The 20068-nt window shown below is 47.5% G+C and overlaps 1 protein-coding gene across 2 annotated transcripts in view; it reads left to right on the top strand.

The window, feature by feature from the left end:
* ATXN7 (ataxin 7) overlaps positions 1 to 20068 on the top strand; it is a 98473-nt gene that overhangs the window by 18126 nt on the left and 60279 nt on the right. For both annotated transcript variants that reach the window (XM_069084186.1, XM_069084184.1), the window contains exon 4: positions 16979 to 17083. In XM_069084186.1, coding sequence (XP_068940287.1) covers positions 16979 to 17083 — 105 coding nt within the window. The remainder of the gene's footprint in view (positions 1 to 16978; positions 17084 to 20068) is intronic.

Below are 20068 nucleotides of genomic sequence, written 5' to 3'. Positions count from 1 at the left end.
AAAAGGTAATTAGGGAGCATGCAGGGAATGTGTCTTACAAGTGGTTGGTTTGGCTTCATTACTCAAGTCTTTATTTGTCTGATGAAAACATCTTGTAATAGAATCCCTCTGCGAGAGAGCGGCCTTTTTACATCTTCCGAGGAAAGGACTTAGCCATGATTATCCCTCTGTCTGGGCACAAGGGTGAGGGGTGGGGGCTTCAGAGAAGCCCCCACCTTTAAAGCTTTGGCAGCCTCCCATGTCCTTTAGAGGATGGGGGGGCAGCCTGCTTTTTCAGACATCGCCAAGACCAGGACTGCCGGCCCTTGTGGCTCAGGCTGCCGGGGCTGCTGCTTCATCTGCTGTCTACACGGCAGGGATGCCCAGGTGGGCTTGGGCCTGGTTCAATTGGGCTTTGCCCCTCTCCTCTGGCCACTCCAGCCTCTACCAGGGACACGAGGGGGAGGAAAGCCCTGTAAGCCCCGTCCTTAAGTACTGCAACTTGTTAGCTTGATCAAGGGTTAATTAGTGAGAAGTGGATGATAATGGCTGAGTCTAATTCAGTTTGTGGTATGGAAAATTGGCTTTGGCTGGAGGAGAGAAGGCGACATAAAACCTCTCCTCCTTCCCCCCCCCCCATTGTCTGGGGTCAGTGGCACCACCTGGCGGCCAGCATAAGGAAGTGCCCATCTCAGCCTCTCCCCTCCCCCAGGAAAACCTCAGCCTTCCCTGTTTCCTGGTTTCTTCAGTCCTCTGCACTAATTTTCTTTCTCACACTGACCTGCCCTCCCTTCTTAGCCCCCTCCTCTTCTGTGATATTTTTCCCAGTTACCTTGGAGAACAATCTCATGGACTCCAGGCCTTTTGGGGAGCCCAGTAGCCACCTAGCCCAGCGCTTAGGCCCAAGGAATGGTCCTCTCACTTTGCTCTCAGACCTCCAGGGAGAGGGGTCCCCTGGCCTGTGGGGGAACGCACACTGATAGGCCAGGCTTCTGTGCCCTCGGTCACTCTCTGGTTCTGCCTGCCAAAGTCAGCTCTTTCTTGAGGCATCTGGGGGGCCTAGACACCACGCTGGACTTGGAGTCAGGAAGATCTGGTTCAGATCCTGCCTCAGATACTTACTGCCTGTGTAACCCTAGGCAGGTCCCTTAAGCTGATCTTGTAAGGTCACTCTCTGTGAGGGATTCTACAACAGAGGGCTGTGGGAATCGAATGGAATAGCCTAAGTAAGGTGCGTTGCCAGCCTTACAGCGCTCTGGACATGCTAGCTCCTAGGCTTACGATGCCTTACACTCGACAGCCCAGCCTTCTGATATCCTTCTCAGAGTGCAGTGTCCAGAACCAAGCAGAGCACTGGAGCCCTGGTCAGGTGGGGCAGAGCTCGACCTCTTCAGAGAAGTGGGCCCTCCTCGAGTCTTAGCCTAAGGCCAGCTTGCATCTCACTGCTACTTCTCATTGAGCTGGCTGTCCCCTAAGATGCCCGGGTCCTTACTGGACAAACTGCTCTCCAACTGTGCTTTTCAGGCTTTCTGGGGGGCAGACTGAATTTTTGAACCCAAGCATAAAACTTTACATTTGTTGATTTGTCCCTGTCAGATTTCATTTACTAGATTCAGCCCCAGGGTCCAGCCTGTCAGAGATCTTCTGAATCCTGATGCTGTCCTCCAGTGATAGCCATCCTGCCAGTGTTAACTCATCTGCATATTTGACAAGTATGTCATTGATAGAATGGCCAGCCACCTTGCCCGGGGCCCTCCTTTGGGATCTCCTTCCAGGCCAACATTGAGCTATTGAAGTGTTCTGTGCCTGCCTCTCTTTGTTGTTTGAAGCCCCCCAGATCCATCTCCAGTGCGGGTGACAGGCCTGATGGCAGTTGGGGGGGGGTACTTGTGAAGTGACAGGTGACACCACACCTAGTGCTGTCACCCCCCGAGGCCCATCAGTAGCCCCCCATGTCCCTTTCCAAAGCCCCATAAAAGTTGGCATCTCTGGCTCCCTCCGATTGGCAGAAGAAGTGACCTTTCTGCTGTACCTTAAGACTCAGAAAGCACTTTCCATCTACTCTCTCTTCATCCACACCATGGCTCTGAGGCCATGGCATCTTCTTCAGCATGGGTGGAGATTGAGGTTTACGGAGGGATTTGACCTCCACCCCCCAAGTCCAGCCTTCTAGACGTGCATTTAGTTGACAGCTCTGAATTCCAAAGACCCAAGCAGCCAGAGAGGTTTGGCAGCCCGTCCCACCACACGCTCTTGCTGTCCTCTCTCCAGGTTCTGGGAGGCCGGCTCCAGTGGGCAGTCTTCATCTGTCTGCCGCCATGCTTGTGTTCTGAGGACTTATTTTGTTCTCCGACCTTGAATGTAGGCCTTCCGGGTGTGATAATTGAGTGGGGTTTTCCTTCATTGTAGGCCTGCTTAAAGGTCAAATAAAGATGGACAGTGAATCTTCACTGGCCCCAAAGGTTTAATCAAGCCACCCCTTCTGGGCCTCAGTTTACACATCCATACTAGGAGGGAATGGGACCAGATCAGACATCATAGGATGAGAGCTGGGAGGAACCTCAGAGGCTGTCTTTTCCAACCCCTTTATTTTACAGATGAGGAGACTGAGGCCCAGGGAAGTTAGGTAACATGCCTAAGATCACACGGGTGGTAAGTGTCAGGGGTGAGATTTGAACCCAGGCCCCTTAATTACAGAGCCTGGGCTCTTTCCACCATCCTCCACCACCTCCTAATATCCAGGGTCCCTTTGAGGCCAGGCGCTGTGCTAAGCACTGACTGTACAAATACTAACAGGCAGGCAGCCCCTTGAGGAGCTTTTACTCTAATGGAAAGACACATCATAGGAGGAATGGAGGAGAAGCAGGGCCCGGGGAGGGCATCTGGCCCTGGGGCAGGCTGGCTGGCCCAGCGCTGTGCCCCGCTGGCTGCGTGAGAGGCCCAGCTCGTGTCCCAGTGGGCCTCCAGGAAGTTGGAGGGCATGGGCCTGGGCCATCTCGAGGGCCCTGCCAGCCCTGATCATCTGAGAGGCCAAGCTAAGTCTGTGCAGTGTCCGTGAGGGTTAGGGCTTCCCCCTTTTTCATGTTGCGGGTACAGAGAGTTATCTGTGGGCAGCTATGGGAATCTAACTGCCATTTGTAACGTTTTGATGAGAAAGTACATTCTGATTTCGAAACAGCCAGCCACTGAGCAGTTTGGGAACACACGTTTGTGTGCAAGATAGGGACTTCCTGTGGCTGGTGACAGGGAAGCCGTAGGGACGGAGGCAGAGCTCTGTCCGGTGGCCTCCCCACCCCGCTGTGGGACAGAGCAGGCTTAATAAATGCCCTGCTGGCATTTCCTGACCTCAGTGCAGGTGTGGGCTTGCTTCAGAGGAGCGTGCCTGGTTTCTGAATTCTGGATAGATGGAGCTTTTGTCCTCCGGGTGGAGTCAGGGTGTCTGTCCACACTCCAGCCCAGGCCTCACCTCTGTTTAAGAACACCTAGGGGCCAGAAGTAGGGAGGATACAGAGGCCACGTGCTTTGGGAACAAGTCCTGGCTCTTCGGATCAGTAACTGCGTTTGCCGGAAGACTAGGAACAGCTGGGTTAAGGCAAGGGCTTGCACGTGGATGCTGGTGGGTCGCTGCCCGCCACCTCCTTGGCATTTTCTAGCATTAAAAGCACATCTCTATCCCATGCTTCCTGCTCTGTGAAGCCTTGGACTACTCCCCCTTCTCACAGTTCCATAATCAATCCACCAGAACCCCTATATTAAGCACTTGTTATGTGCCAGATAACTGTGCCAGAGGTGAGAGACAGGAAAACATCAAAAGGACATAAAGATATTTAAAAAGCCCTCAAGGAGCATCCATTCCAGTGGGGGAGAGGACGTCTATGTAAACCTTGAATGGGAAGGCGCTAGCGTCTGGGGAGAGCAGGAAAGGCCCCTGAGCTCCGCTTACTGCTCCCTTCACAAGTTCTGACTGTGTCTGTCTGTCTGTCTCAGTCCTGCAGTTAATCCCTAGGAGAATACCAGCTTCTTGAATGCGGTACACTGTCCCTTTTGTCTCTTGGTGTCTGCAGCACCCACCCTGGGGCCTGGAATATAGTAGATGCTTACAGAATGTTTGTAAACAAACATCCACTGTGCCCCGATGGGGTCAACCACAAAGGTCTGCCTTCCCGGTTGTGGGACTGGGCAAAGGTGACTTTAGATATTATGCTGCTGCTCTCATCTGATGGATCAAACATTGAGGAAATTAGCCAACTCTCATCTTTTCACAGTCTGACCTGTAATTTAACTCGTGTAGTGGAAAATTCTGTTTTCAGATTCCTTTCCAAACTACTCTGAAGAGAGATGACTGTTCCAGAAAGCCTGTGATGACTAAGTGGTACATCTCATAACAGGATTTAGGACTGTCGAAGGAACAGATCGTAAAAATAACTCCAGACCACTGTTCTTTACCAGAAAATTCATTTCTGCTGTAGCAGTTTCCTTCCCTTCCACCCACTCTCAGTAAAAGATAGATCTTTCAGGATCATCACAGTAAATAAATATGGGACTATCTGTCTGCCATGCAAAGTGCATGAGCCCTGGTTGGTCCTGATTGAGTAATAAGGCTGATTAAGTTTCTCTCACTACTTAAGGATTAGCGGATGGAGGACTGGTTCATGTCTGAGCTGAACATTTTTCTAGGCCTGCAGTGTGTTGATTCTCAGCTACAACTTGCAGTTTTTAAAAAGTAATTGGAAGTTGTTTGGTTGATTCACAAGTCACATTTCACATGTGAAAGCTAATGATGCTGCGTCATTGTTTTCAGATTCATGCATTATCCCAATTTCCTTGCAGCTAATTACAAGAGCACTGTTTGCATTCGTAGACATAGATAGATTTGGATCCTTTCTGAAGGAAAGAGAAGATGGACCTGCCCCTCCACCCCGCCACCCAGCCTCACATCTTGGCATCCTGGTGCCATGTGGGCAGCTTTTTCCCACCTCCTACATCCCCTTCTTTCCAGTGAGTGAGTTTGCTCCTCTGGCTCATACTGTTCTGATCTGGGCCCCTGTTTCTGGGAAGTGAAGTAGGGAGAAAGAATTGCCTTGTTCTTTTGCATTGTTATTATTTTTTATTTAGCAAGGGGCACTCAGAAAAGAAGAGGATTGTAGAAAAAACAGGTGACTGAAAAGCTGTGGGGGATTAAGACATCATGATGCTTTTGTGACCAGTTCAGGGAGGTCACGTAGGAAGGAGGAAGAGGCTTGAGATGCTTTTGGGGGGAGGCAGGAAGAGTCAGGGGAAGTTTGGAGGTGAAAGTTTCTAAGTGCTGTGCCCACATTTGCTTTGGGGCACCTTGTCATTAGATAGTGGGGCAGCTAAGTGGTGCAGTGGATAGAGTCTGGGAGACTCCTTCCTGAGTTCAAATCTGGCCTTGGACACTTACTGATTGTGTGACCCTGGCCAAGTCGCTGAACTCTGTTTGCCTCACTTTCCTACTCTGTAAAATAAGCTGGAGAAGGAAATGGCAAACCCTGTCAGTGGCTTTGCCAGGAAAAGCCCAAATGGGGTCACGAAGACTCAGAAACAACAAAAATCTCCTCTTCTTCTGGTATTAATATATCACAGTCACACGAAGTGTATTGGTATGTGCACAGAACAGACACTTGGGAGCAACGCAGAGGTGACATCCTCTGAGTCACTAAACTGTCATCCAAGGCAGACTCTCCTGGTGCTGAATTTCACCCATGTGGATCAGATGAAATGATGTATTTTGTGAAGCCAGTGAGGTCAGTTCTTTTTGTTGGGTATTTCCTGTGTACGGGTTTGGTCTTCCTGAGTAGATGATAATCTCCCTGAGGCCAGGTCTCCCATCCAGGCTCCTGCTCCCTCTCTGTGAGTGGTGCTTTGTGTATTATGATCATTGACTAGCTTGGATTGATGGAAAAGGTTAAGGCCTGTGCTTAGCAGAAAGTGGGTTTGACTGGGTGAGGGGAGCCCTCTTATCTCATCTTTTGTGCCCTGGAGCTGGCTGGGGGCACCTCCCACCCCCTGCCCCAACTGAGTACTCATTTCAGTAGTCCTTTCCTGCTAAATTAAAGAGCTGGGATATTGTCATTTTAAAATGATTTTAATCTAATTTGTAATGTTCTATGGATCAGACACCCATTAAAAAAAAGAACCCTCTGACAACAAGAAATTTTGCAAAGAAAAAGAGGGTGAGGCTGGTAGTGCTTGAGCCTAATGTAATTATTTTTGCTCTGCTGTGCAGAGGCAGCCTGCCAGAAGATGGGGGTACAAATTAATTAACCAACTGTTCGCAGCGATATGGCGATGTCGTTAGTGATAAGCATGGAAGGAAATAAGGCGGTGCTACCTTGGCTGGTTTTCTTTAATGGGGGAGAAAAATTTGTGGGCCAGAATGAGATAGACAAAAGGCTTCAGAAGAGAAGAGTCTGGCTGGTTTCTGTTCGTTTGAAGGGAATTGCTTTTCTGTGGTTTTGGATTGCTTGCCAGCTGCCACTGAAAGAAGAGAAATGGCCATTTTCATGGCATAGTTTCTCAAGAAATGGCCGCGAGCGTTTGGGCCTTCAGTTGGCCGCTTGCCGGTTGCTTGTGATTTCCCCCCAGCCCCCCGGGTCATTTCCTACGGGACTATTTTCACACAGTAACCTAAGTTAGCTAGAACATATTAGCCCAGCAGTTACTAATCCAGGGGAGAGCTGATGACTCATCGGTACAGCATGACTGATCCGATGCCATGGTTTTTGCATGAGTACTCATCAGAAGGTGGAGGGTATTTAACCAAGTGTCACAGACTCTGCCAGTGGTAATGTGATGACCACATCTCTGGGTGCCTTGAAAGAAGTGAAGAGGTGTCCCAGAGGTCTTAGTGCAACCTAAAGCTCCGACTCCAAACAGCACCCAGACTTCTGGGACAACCCCACGTTTTACTTCATTTCAGTTGTCAGCTCTAGTCCTGCTGATCAGCGAGGGCCACTCACTTGTGACTGCCAAAGTGAGATTTTGGCCCATTCTTATTTATTGACCTGGGCTGTCTTGGGAAGTTTTATAAAAGCATTAAGTGAGAGGGAAAACAGCATGAAACTCCCTCAGCAACTTATTTTCTATCTAAAGTAAATTCATAAATGTACCAACAATCTCTTAAAACAACAACCACATCTTGAACTTGTGTCGGTCCACACCCAGCCAGAGTTGGGAAGAATTCTTGATCATGTTAAGGGAGATAGATGGTAAACAAACAGTTCCTTTTCATGCTTTTTTTGGTGGGGGTTGGGGGAGGGTAACATTTCTAATTTTGTCCACGCTGCTGCCAGGGAAATGCCACCGGTGTGTACCTTAGGGGGGAAGAGTCCCCTAGGGTTGCACAGCCCAGCTGAGAAGCAGGATTTGAACAGAAGACTCAGTGGCCTCCAGGCTGACCCACCGTGTGGCTTCCCCATCACACCTACCCCAGAGAAGATAGCCATGTAAGGAAGTCTGCACCGACAGGAGAATCACCTCAAGAACAGCAGCTCCAGGCACTGACTACCATAACTGAAAGGAGGAGGACTCTCATTTCAGGCTCTGTCAGAAGAAAGATTCCCTTGGCCTTATTGGCCGTCATTGCTATGACAGACAGCAATGAAGACATTAAATCCAGATGTGTGCAATGGCATCTTTAGAGACACTTGAAAAACACCTTTGTTTTTGTTTAGAGTTTTCTGTGGAGCCCCCTCAAAAATGATCTTTAACTTGCTTGGGAGCAAGCCAGGAGGCTTGGGTTTTTAGGCGTATGTTTTACCCATTCATCTGGGCACCAGTCAGTAAACATTAATTAAGTGCCTGCTGTGTTCTACGCACTGTGCCAGGCATAGCGTTGTTGTACCTTGAAGTGTGGTTTGGAATTGCTGCACACATGCTGCAGCATGTTGGATGTGGAGAAAATCAATTCATATAAAGTAATTGATAAAGCATTTATCTAAAATGGGGAAACAATAAAGGCATCAGTCTGAGGGCTGCAGCACGCTATTCCAGACTGAGCCCTGGATTGGGAGTCTCAGTTCTGCCGCCGACTGCCTATGTGACTGTGGACAAGTCAGCAAGCGAATGAGCCTCAGTTCCCTTGTCTGTGAATAAGACTCGGCCAGGTGATCTCTGGTGTCCCCTGTAGGTGCCTTCTTGCTGTCATCTGATGATCGTAATCAGGAGATGTATCCTTATTTTTTTTTTCAACACCAATGTTCTCCAGGGGATCCGTGATCTCATCGGCGTAAGAATGCTCTCCATTGATAGGACGGAGGGCCCAGCCCTTGTCCATGGCCTCCCCTACGTGGTGGTCTATGGAGCCAGCTATTGCGTTGTGACCACCCCCGCTTCATTTCTGGCCACACATTCCTCGGTGACCACCTTTCTGTGGTGTTGACACAGGAATCCCATTTTTGTCATGGGTTACAGCCTGCCTGTGCCCTCCATCAGCCTCTCTAGTGCCCTTCTTTGGGGGTCATCAGTTCTTTGGAGACTGAGATGTTCTGTGACGCACAGACATACAGTAACCCAAATGCTCAGATATTTAAATAGATCAGTGACCTCAGCCCACCCACGGCAGGTCTCCCCGTGGCTGCCTCCCTTCCCACGGGCCTGACCATTCCTTCTTGCTTTGAGAACATGCTTTACTCCTGTCACTCTTTGGAGCTCCCCCAGGTTTTGTGCTCCCACCCAGCACTTTGCTCACTCTTCATTCTTCCAGAGCAGCGATAGTGTTGTGTGTGGCAGCCCTGCTGCGATGCTTGTATTGAAAAGACGAAGCTTCCCCCATGATGGGAGGCTCTCCTCTAGATTGCCCTTTCCTAGTCTGAGGCAAGCTCATGGTCTTGTGTATTCTCTTTCCCGTCCGTCCATCCATCCGTATGTGCATACGTCTGTACCCACACATATACGCGTGTGTATTCACACACATCCACATACTGAAATCTGGGCAGGAGACATTCCTCATTCTTCTGGTCTTTCCCTTGGGTGGAGAGGCGAAGCTCCTCTGAGGGATCACAGATCTCTCCCAGGAGGCCCTGCCACATCTTGCAGCTTGACTTAGTCAATAAAATGTCATCTGTAAGCAGGAGCGCCCAGAGGACGTCACCACCCACAGAGCTGCTAGTCAGCCTGGATTACTCTGCAGGATCTTCTCCGTGCTGTCGGCAAATGGATCTCTCCGTCTGAGGACTTGCCTGATGCTTATTATCACAAGGTCATGGACCTGGGTTGTTTCTCTTGTAACATCTTCCAAGGAATCTTGACAGATCGTGCTGTCTGGGTGGGAGATGCCTTGCTGTAAAAGCCTGCAAGGCATCGCGTTGTTTCACTGGGTCGGATGCTGCTTCTGTATCAGCCAACAGCCGGTGCAGCTGAATCCTCGATTCTCTTCATCTCCCAGTCCGCTGTGAGATGGTAAAGCTGTGGTCTCTTGGTGGATATCGTTGTGAAAGCCGCTTCCCCCTCCTAATGCCCTCATTGAGGATACCCTTAATTTAGGTATCGATGACCCCCACGGAAATGGGGGCAGACAGTCGTACTTGTTTGCTGTTAGTTTTGTTTCGTTTTTCAGTGAATAAGGTCTGCTATTTTTTTCTACATCGCTGGTATTCACTGTCTAGAAAGTCAGATCTGGAGCCTGGAAGACTCGAGTTCAGATCCAGTATCTGACCCTTACTGGCTCTGTGACCTTGGGCAAGTCCTTTCCTCTGTCTGCTGCAGTTTCCTCATCTGTAAAATGGGGATGATAATAGCACCTGCGCCCCAGGGTTGTTGGGAAGACCGGATGAGGTAATCATTGTAGGTGGGAGCACAGTGCCCGGCAGGTGGTGTTATCATTGTTCTCACTACTCCACATCTTTCTGTTCCTTCAGGCACCTTAGGAGTCAGACCCTCGCTGCGTCTGCCGTTCTCTTGGCCCCAGTGCAGATCTCCATCCTGTGTTCTTGATATAATCTGACTGCCCCCCCCTTTTTTCCTTTAAAGCCATTCCTCCTTCTGTAAACGCCCTAGTGACAGTGATCTCAGAGTCCAGGTGTGTGATCCCACAGTCTGGATGGAGAAATGCTCATAGTGATTTCTGCAAATCTTTCCCAGCTTCCTGCTGATTGTGGTCTTCTTTCTGTTGTTGTTCGCCCCTCATCCTGGAAGAGGCCCGTGACCTCAGGGAGGGGATGCCATGCTCGCAAGTGAAGGGATCTGAGTGAGGCAGGCGGTGCAGAGTCACCAGCCTCCCTTGTTCCCCAGGAGCCGTGTGGGTCCAGTGGCCAGGCATAGATCAGGACGACTGGAGATGGCCTGCGATGTGGTGAGAGACCGTGGCTCTCCAGCTCCTTCCCTACGTCTCTGTGGAGTGGCTTTGCCCGGCCGAATTCTGACTGTTCTCCGCTGCTTTTCTCTGCTTTGTGAAGTGGTCCTGCCCCTCATCCTCCATTGTCCTTCACGAGATTTTACAGATGAGTTGATATCCTCACCTTGCATGGCCTTGAGAGTTCCTCAAGTAAGTCGCATGTGGACTGACGCTTTCTGCTCTCTTGGGGCCTCCTTGTTGTAGCACTTAATTTACATTGGCTCAATCTCTGGATGGAATTACTCTAGTTGGCACTGCTGTCGTTCCTCCTGTCCGTTGAGAAAGACTGGGCCTTGGTTTCAGGAAGAAGTTTGGGGTCCTCAGAAGAACTCTGTCCTTTCCCAAGGCAGTCTGGCCACCCTTTCTTCTCCCTCTCAGTTCTGGACGCGGCTCATTCATTGTCCATTTGCAGTGTGTCCAAAATCTGGAAGCTGATGGACGGCTATGGATTGGCCTTCCAGCCATGTAGCGTAACCTGGAAAACGAATGTTCTTCTCCTTCTTTCCCCTGGTGGGAATAATTAAGATAAAACTCCTGAGGACGCACTGCTCATCTAGGATTCCCTGCAGTCTTCTAGAGGCCCGACAGCCCAGCCCTTTCATTTTGCACATGAACAAGCCTAGAACCCATAAGGTAGGATTTGAACCCAGATCCTCTGACTTATCCTGGATATTGAAAGCTAGTAATGTGGTAGTCCACATCCACTGTTCCCGTGCTGGAGTGGGCTAGCTGAGCCTGCTCACCAGGCTTGTGGTAGGCCTTGTGCAACGTCTGTCTGACAGCCCAAGTGTTGGGTCAGAAGGTGCACTGCTGGAAGCTGGCCAGAGACGCTTCCCAGGTGATTTAGAAACTGGAAACACTGGCCACAGAAGTTGCTGCATCCTCCGGGGCATCAATTAGCCACAGATCAGTCACTGATTGGATTGTACAGGCATGGGGGTGGGGGGAGAAGGGAGAGGGAGGGGGGAGAGGAAAAGGAGGGGGAGAGGAGGGAGAGGGAAGGCACCTTTGGCAGCCAGTTCTGCCTTGATTTCCCTTAAGGACGCCGGGTGTGGGGTGTGACCTTGAAGGTACTTAGCCAACTCCAGTCAGACCATAGGTCATAATGGCTTTTCCTCAGCCCCTTCCTCTTCCTTGCTATTCTGCTGGTCAACAGGAAACACCTTCCCTGGGTGGAGCACACCTGAAGTTAGCTTTCCTTGGGAGGGTGGGTGGTATCACTGTATTGATGGTGTCATTGATCTGAGGACCAGAAGGGAGCATGAGACCTTACCTAGTCCAGCCTTCTGGCCTGATTCCAAGTACTGTAACCATCGTTTTACACACGGGGCAGTCTGGGACCAGGGAGATTGATCGACTTGCCCAAAGACACACAGGGCCCAGGGGCACAGAACTAGAGCAAAAGGGGCCTTAGCACCCACTGAGCCTAGTGCCCAGAGAGGGTGAGCCACCTGCCCAAGGGTGGACAGACAGCTGGAATTCAGAATCAGTAGTAGTTATTCAGGGCTCCTTGGGCTTTCTCCCCTTTCAGGAGAGGAGGCCTTGGTATGGTTCTAGTTGGGCCAGACTAGAACCTTTTTTCCTCCTTCCCTCCTTGTTCAAGGCCCAGAATTTGGAGGCCAGAGGGGAGATCAGGGAAGGAAGGGATTCTTCTGATGTCTGAATTGTCCAGATACACACATGGGCTTGGAGTGATCGTAATTCTTTAAGGGACTCTGTGTTCACTGAGCCAAGATAATAAGAATTTATGGTGGCTCCATTTTAATGGAATTCAGGCAAAATTGGGGGGGGTGTATGTGTGTGTAAGTGACAGTTGGGAAGGGATTTTTTTTTTCTTTTTTAAAAACTTTTTAGCTATAGGGTTGTCTAAATGCCTTTATGTATGCAGATATACCTAGATTTAAACAAATCTCATAAGAAAACTGGAATTTTCAGAAAAAGATGAATTAGGTGGTGATTTCATAGTTTGTTTTTTTAAAGGTCAGTACTCCCCTAAGTCCATTTAAGAGACTGTTCTATATAAAAATTGAACTTATAGACAACTTTTGTGAAATACAACTTATGTATGAAACAAAATATATCTTACATTAATTTTCCTTCTTTTATTTATGTTTTGTAAATAGTATTTTATTTTTTTCTAATTGCATGTAAAAATACTTTTCACCGTTTATTTTAGATTTTGAGTTTGAAATTTTTCTTCTTTTCCAAAATGGCAAGTTTTTTTTCCTCCCCCCTCCCCAGGATAGCAAGCATTCTGATATAGGCTGTACATGTGCAATCATCTTGCATTTTTAAGAAATATTTCTTTTTACTCAAATGATATTGTGGCTATTTATGCATTTGGGCTATTGATACTCTCTAATCAAGACAGTAATTAGGTAGAAGTGTTATGATTTTTAAAATTTAATATGTGATTAATTTAATTTGACATAATCTGTTGAACCCCTTACCCCTGCCCCTGGCAAATTCCATTTCCTAGTGGGTTTGTGTGAAGTTCCTAGAATAAAAGCTTTACAGCTGAAAAGGGGGCCTGTAGAGCTCATCTATCCCAAACTTCTCCTGTCTCCAAATGGGAACCTTGGCTTGAGATAGAAGGCCTTGCTAGATTCACACAATTACTCCCAATCCAGTGTTTCCTTCATTTGATCACACTCCTGACAGCATAAAACTCTAAGCCACCACAGCATCGGTATTTAGATGGAAATCAATTAAATACCTCTGCTTACCCTCTTGTCTCCTGGATGGTTTTGCTTCCAGAATCCAGGATTTGTTTCTAAACTTGGGCTTAGTGACTTCTTTGGGGAGAGTTGACGTGGGGCCCAGGGAACATCCTGGACTGACAGTTCCCATGGAGTGCAGGAGAGCCTTCTCCCTGATGGCTTCCAAGGTGGAGGCATCCTTCCAAGCTGCCACGGCCATGACTCACGAGGTGAGCACCCACTCACACTCCTACTTTGTGGTTTTGAATGGCCGACCTAATCCTGGGACCGATCATGTGCAGCATGCCGAATGATGGCACTGGCTCTGCTGGGATAATGTTACAGGAAACCAGCCTGACAATTCCACATTCAGCTGCCGGGCGGTCCGAGTCTTGGCTCAGATGTTCTGTGACCAAAGCTGCTTTTGGTGAGGAGTTTCACCAAAACCATGGCAGCCACTTGAGCAGACGTCTCATGGCCAAGGACCATTTGGTGTCTGGGCTCAGGAAGAGATCCTTGGCAGCCTGTGTATGCCCTGGCTGTGGCTGTGCCCCAGCAGACTCCCCTAGGCCCAGAGCAGGCAGACGCCTTTGGACTACATCCTGCCCCGCAGCCTTCAGTCAGAACGTGGCTACTGCCCCTCCCCTGACTCCAGCCCTTCTTACTCTCTGGAGACAGTATTGAAGAGGCGTGGTAGCTAGATGATTCCTTCCCCTGCAGCCAGTCTGGTGGGGAGCCTCTGCAAACTGAGAGAGGCCGGCCTTTGGAGGACAAACATACAATTTGTGGCCGGGCCCACCCTCAAAGCCTGGAGAGCTGGTGTTCTGTTGGCACAGCCTTCGAGAATCTGGGGCCACCTCCACCCCACGGTGAAGCCTGAGGGTAGGACCTCAGTGGAGACAGCCTGTCCACAAATTGCAGAGATGCTAGCGAAAACCTGAACTCTGCTAATCTTTTGGCCCACAGTTACCCAGTCCATCAGGAGCTGGGTGCAGAAATGGCCCCGTGGCCGATTGGAAGACAAGAAGAGGAGAAAAGCTCCATTCAGAACTCAAAGAACAATCAAGTCCTCAAGTCCATGAAATTTGTTTGTCAGAGGTTTACAATGAAGTTTAAATAAGTTTTGTTTTTAAAACTGAGTTAGTTTGCTTAAAAAGAATTCGTTTTGAATTTTCATCAAGTTCTGGTGTACAGAAACTCTTTACTTGTTTTTGAGCTTAGCAGAAGTTCCCTGAGTTTTTCTTAGCTTGATTTTTTTTAAAAGCCCAGAATCAAGTGGCTTTCCTATCCTTGGGTGGGTCCCAACTATTCATTTGTAACTGGACTGGTTTCAGAATGTCAGCCTTAAGAAATATGTAAAAACATCCACGAGGTCTCACACACAGATCCGTCCCATTTCCTTCTGTTGCCACAACATTCCATACTATCTTTGACAGTTACTAAGCTCTTTGGAATGTTACAGTACAGAAAATGCAGACATGTATATACATATAATGTATGTATGGGTTAAACCAGCTTAAATAAGAGACATTATTTTGTGTATTCTAGGCAGCAAAAATGAAAGAGTTTTTTTCATAAATATCACACAAAATTTCATAGGAAGTTACATAAGATTTCTACATATACCATATTTCATTTAGCAAAGATGTACACATAGAAAAAACCTCATAAAAATATACATCTAAATAGATACTGATATTTACATATACGTACCGTGTTTCCCCGATAATAAGACACTGTCTTATTATTTTTTTGGACAGAAAAACACCAGAGGGCTTATTTTCAGGGGAGGGCTTATTTTAATGAACATTGACAGCAATTTTAATAAACAGGTAAATGTGAACAAAAAAATGTACCTTTATTCAATAAGCAAATCACTGGGGGAAGAACAGGATGACGAGCTCACTGCTGCAGCTCTGATTGGATGCAGGGGATCACCTTCACTACAGTAGCAATCTCAATAGGGCTTATTTTTGGGATAGGTCTTATTATCGGGGAAACACGGTATGTGTGTATATACCTTTATATATGCATATTTGTGTATGTGTGTGTACATATATACATATATGTACACATACACACCATGTTCCTGAGAAATAACATGGCTACAAAAGTATTAATTGCATATAACTTTTTTAGATTTCTGAAGAAACCGTCCCATAGATTCAGGTTCATTCTTACTAAATGAGATTATTTTCTGTATTGTTTCCTTTAACAGTAGCCATTAGCTTATGTCACAAGAAAAGTCAAATGCCCTGGAAAAAAGAACTTGAGATCTGCTTGGCATGAGCTCCGGTGTTTCCGTGGCAGATTGAGTCCTGGGCCCTTACTGTTACTTTAGTCCTCAAAACTCAGCTGTATAAAACAAGCTGCCTCTGACTTAAGAACAATGCAAATTCACGGCGTGTTGAATGGTATTGATTCCAACTCAGCATCGCCAAAGCTATGAAAACTAGCACAGAGGCCTGAATGGCCTAGAAAGAATCCAGGCCATTCACCTGCTGCTCCTTGGATTGCTATTTATAAAACTCATTTGTCCTGAACTTTGTCTCTGATGCTCGTAGATGCTTCAGACGGAACTGGACAAGCCTCGTATCTTGCTGCGGGTTATTTTAAATAATACTTCTGGGCTTCCTGCATATTTCTTGCAAATGGAGCATTATTAAAATGTTGAAGCTAGGAGCAGATTGATATTTTATTTTATATCATTTATTTTACCAGTTAAAATTTAGCATTTTGACAGTAGGCCTATGGGAAAATGGTTTATTAAATGTTGATCATTGTGTTCTTAACAGACTTTGAGCTCTCCCATGGTGTTAAGAAGACATGAACTCATTTTTTAAAAGTATTTTGGTTTTGTCTTTATTTTTGTTAGAAATCAGTAGTCAACTAGGTACATGATCATTATGGAATTTAGAGCTGGAAGGGGTCTAAAGATCTAGGCCAGTCCCTTATTTTACAGAAAAGGAAACTGAGTTAAGTGTTTGTGCAGGGTCATAGATAGTAAGTTTTAGAGCCAGGATCTGAACTCTTGTGATCTCCCTTCACTCATGTGGAGTGGAAATATTAAAAATTTGTGGAAATAATTAGTTTGAGGATTCTGTTGTGGTTATAATAACATTTTATGGTTAGATTGTGAACTAAACATTTAAACCAAGGTTAATATTAATTTCATTTGCAAATATATTCATGTACTTTAGGGTTATATTTAAATAAGTTCAATTACTATTAATAAAAGCAGATTGTGTGAGGCTTTATTTTGTTAAATAATCTGTGATATGTATGCGTGTGTATATTTTACATATATGATAATACTTATTTTTAATACAGGAATCTATTCACTAATGACTTGATATGTTTTGTTTTTGTTTTTTTTAACTACAGGACTAAAATTGCACCAAAAAGGTGTGTCAAAGACAATTGTGTATATAAACACTTCTGGAAAGCCTGCAGATTTATTCATTAGATTTGTATGAGCTCTGACTTTACTGAGGAATCCTTTAGGAAGATCCCAGGTAGCAGATGCAGGCATGTAATGCCCAGTTACACATAAAGCCATTCTGTGATGGCATCTCTCTTAGTCATGATGCAGTTAATACAGTTGCACAGTTTTAGGCTAGAACACTTCTTGAAGACTTTGAGAGTTTCCGGAGCTGCAGAGGTGCCTTGTTCCCTGCCATCATTCGCAAGACCAGATGCTGATGATTTGTGTTACCTTGCAGTTTGCTTTAATTTATAACTACACGGATGTAGACTGACGGCTGGGGGCTGGTGTTTTATTCTTCCTCACTGTCCTCTTCCACAGAATTTACTTTGAAACTGGGAATGACGCTTCTTCTGTTACGCCTTGCAGTGAGGCACCCCCATCCCAAATCCTTTCCTCCAGGAGTAATTCCATCATAATTGTGACCCGAAGAGTGAGCTGTGCTTTGTTTCTTTGTTGCAGATATGCCAATATTTGGTCTCTGTCCAGCCCATGATGATTTCTATTTGGTGATATGTAACCACTGTAATCAGGTCGTTAAACCACAGGCATTTCAATCACATTATGGTAAGTGCTCAACCATTTAAAATCGTCATTAAAGGGGGAAGGTCAAGAGGGATTAAGCCTAAAGATGATAGCAGTGTGGCACATAATCGTACCTTTTATGTTCACAAAATGGGTTATGTTTATAATTCATAAGTATCAGTCAGTGCGCATTGCATTGTAGGTGCCGTGAGAGACAGAGCCAAACAGTTACTTAATTCTTTTAAAGAACACTTTCATGAGGTTTGGATTTTGGTTCATCAGGGATCTTTTCTGAACAGTCTTGCTCATGTACCTGTTGTGGAGTGGAGGGATGCCTGTGTTTGTGAAGACTAGGCCAGTGGAGCCTGGAAAGGCTTCAGGGACAGTCCTAAGCCAGGCTGGCCAGCTCATCCCCAGCAGACTGGCCACGTGGTGATGAACTCTTTGGCCATGGCAACCCACAAAACAAAGCAAAGTGTAAAATGGCCTTCAGCCCTGCGTGGCTCCTTTTCATTTCTGGGAGGACAGGGTCTGAGTGGCAGAAGGAGGGCAAAGGGGACCAAGAATTACAGTTTCTAGACTGTGTCTACATAGTCCTTTACCTGCCTTTATGCCCTCTACATGGGGCATCATTTATTCAGTGACCCACAAGTGGACACGTGGCCTACATCCTGTCATTCTTGACACTCATTATGATTGAGACCAGAAGACAAAAGAAAGTTGTTGATAAATTAATGATAGGCAAGGCAAATAAGTGAACTGGCAGAGTTGGTTTTCTTGTGCATCCTAAGGCAAAAAGGAATGCTCTTGCCCGGGACATTTAATCACCTTGTATTGCAGTTCTTCTGATGCATGTTTGCCAAAAGACTACTGGGAAAATCATAAAAGTGACTGGCACCTCGGTCTGCTGTGCAGTGTGTAAGGTAAAGAAATTCTACCGAAAAATTAGTGAGACCCTCCACATGAAATCAGCCCATGCTTCAGGATGGCGTGATGTATCCAAGCACCCAGGAAAGGCTTGCACACGTGCACACACACATGTGAGCACGCACACCCACCACACGTGTGCATGCTTACATGCATGTGCACACACACCATACACATACACACATACTGGAAAGCACAGTTCCAGGAGGCATGAATGAACAAGGCCAAAGGTGTGAGCCTGCTGCATCTTCTACAAGTCTCTTCTTTATAAATAATTTCTCCAAGAAAAAAATGAGAAGGTTCTGGACATGGAGTTCAATGTGGTCCTGTATCCACTGCACAGAGGTCAGAAGACCCAAATTCAAGCCCTTTCCTTGGTATTTACTGGCTGTAGGCACTTGGACAAGTCTCTCTACTTCCCTGGGCCTCAGTTTCCTCTGATATAGAAGAGAAGGGAGTGGCCTCTCTGGCCTCCAGGGTCCCTTCATGTCCCAGTCTGTGATCCCATGATCTTAATATCACAAAAAAAGAAACTGGTTATGTTTTAAATGAGAACAGCGGTCTCATCTCCAGCTGGAGAGCCTGCCCTCCCTCTGCCAGCCGCCTGCCTGTGGTCAGTCCCCCAGGGCGCTAGAACAAAGATCCAGGAGGGCAGAAGCGTAATGGAGGCTATGGTGGGGCTGTGGTGCCTGTAGCCAGAATGCTTCCATCCTGCTGAGATGTGGGCTCCAGAAAGGAGAGGCAGGTGGAGGGCAGGAGGGTGAGTGGCCCAGCTAATCCCTATATCGAGGAGACTGAAAGACCGAGGACGTGCCTGGCTGACTGGCCACGTGGAGAAGGATGGCAGCCAGTGGCAGCACCAGGCCAGAAGGTGAATCCTTGTGGTAACGCTCCTCCTCACCTTATGGATGACAAGAAACCAGAGAAAAGCCAGCAAGTGTCACCACAAACCACAGCCACCCTGAGGGGCCTGACGGCCGGAGCTGCAGGGGGACGAGGCACAGCAAAGAGGGGAAAGACCAGTAAGGGTTTTAGTTCAGAAACCCCTCACTCTGCCAAGGAGAGCAGCATCACCTGCTTGAAGCTGACGTGCTCAGAAAGGAAATGGAGATTGCACTGAAGAGAGTAAAGGTGGGGAAAAGAGAGCAGCAAGACCCATCCAGAGGCTCAGCGTCCGAGGGGGCCCTATTGTGCGGACTTTAAGGGACAGGCTCTCAAGATGCCCAACTCGGGAAGACTTGGAGGCAGACCACAGGTTCGCCGTGATTTAGAGGCCCAGGACTTACATGGCAGCGAGCCATGCTTCCTTGTCCTCCCTGAGTCGGAGTGAACGGGCCCCCCCAGAGCAGCAGAGAGGCTGTAGGACACCCCACGCTGGGGCAGCCTATGGAGGAGGCCACCCTTTCTTGATGTGAGTGACTGGCCTCCAATTTAGACAGAATGTCTCACCCCCTTCTCAGAACTTGGGCTGATCCCTGCCCCACGCGTGTCCTGGTCCATTTGTGAGGCTATAAGTGTTTTTTTTCCCATTGAGTATGATGAAGGCTAGTGGCTTGGTTACCTGCAGGGCTCTGTCTCTTGAGCTTAACATCACTATTGTAGACCAAAGTGACTCCCAGGATGGAGGAAGCCTTTCTTCAGGGCATGGAGGTGGTGCTCCATTTCTGAAGTGTGGCCCTTCTGCCCACTGTGTAACAGGCAGAAAGCTGCAGATGGACCACCCAGGAACCCAAGCTCGATGTTCACCTGGAAGACCTGGCTTGTAAAAGCACATTCCCACCCCCTACGTGAAATCTAGGAGCTGCTTGAGCCTGTGGCCCGGTGGCTTGTTCCTGATGCCCTAGGCACACTGGCGCCCACTTGGTCCAGTAATGTTCTCCAGTGTTTCTCAGGAAAGGCCCCTGTACACTGAACGCTCACCCTGTCTTCCTTATGGAGGAACATGGCCAGCTGGGGATCCATGTTGTGGGAGAGGATTCCAAGCGCTGATGACGCCACAGGCTTGTTGGAATGTGTAATCGAGACTCTTTAGTTAGGATGACCAATCCAAGAAGAAAGCTTTCTTTCTGTTTACCAGACTGTACAGGAGAGCTCTTAAAA

The sequence above is a fragment of the Petaurus breviceps genome, unplaced genomic scaffold (genome assembly GCF_028583685.1).
Source record: "Petaurus breviceps papuanus isolate PSGF00001 unplaced genomic scaffold, PetGlider_PUasm1.0 174, whole genome shotgun sequence".
In the NCBI taxonomy this organism is placed as follows: domain Eukaryota; kingdom Metazoa; phylum Chordata; class Mammalia; order Diprotodontia; family Petauridae; genus Petaurus; species Petaurus breviceps.
This window is presented reverse-complemented; position numbering and strand designations above follow the sequence as displayed.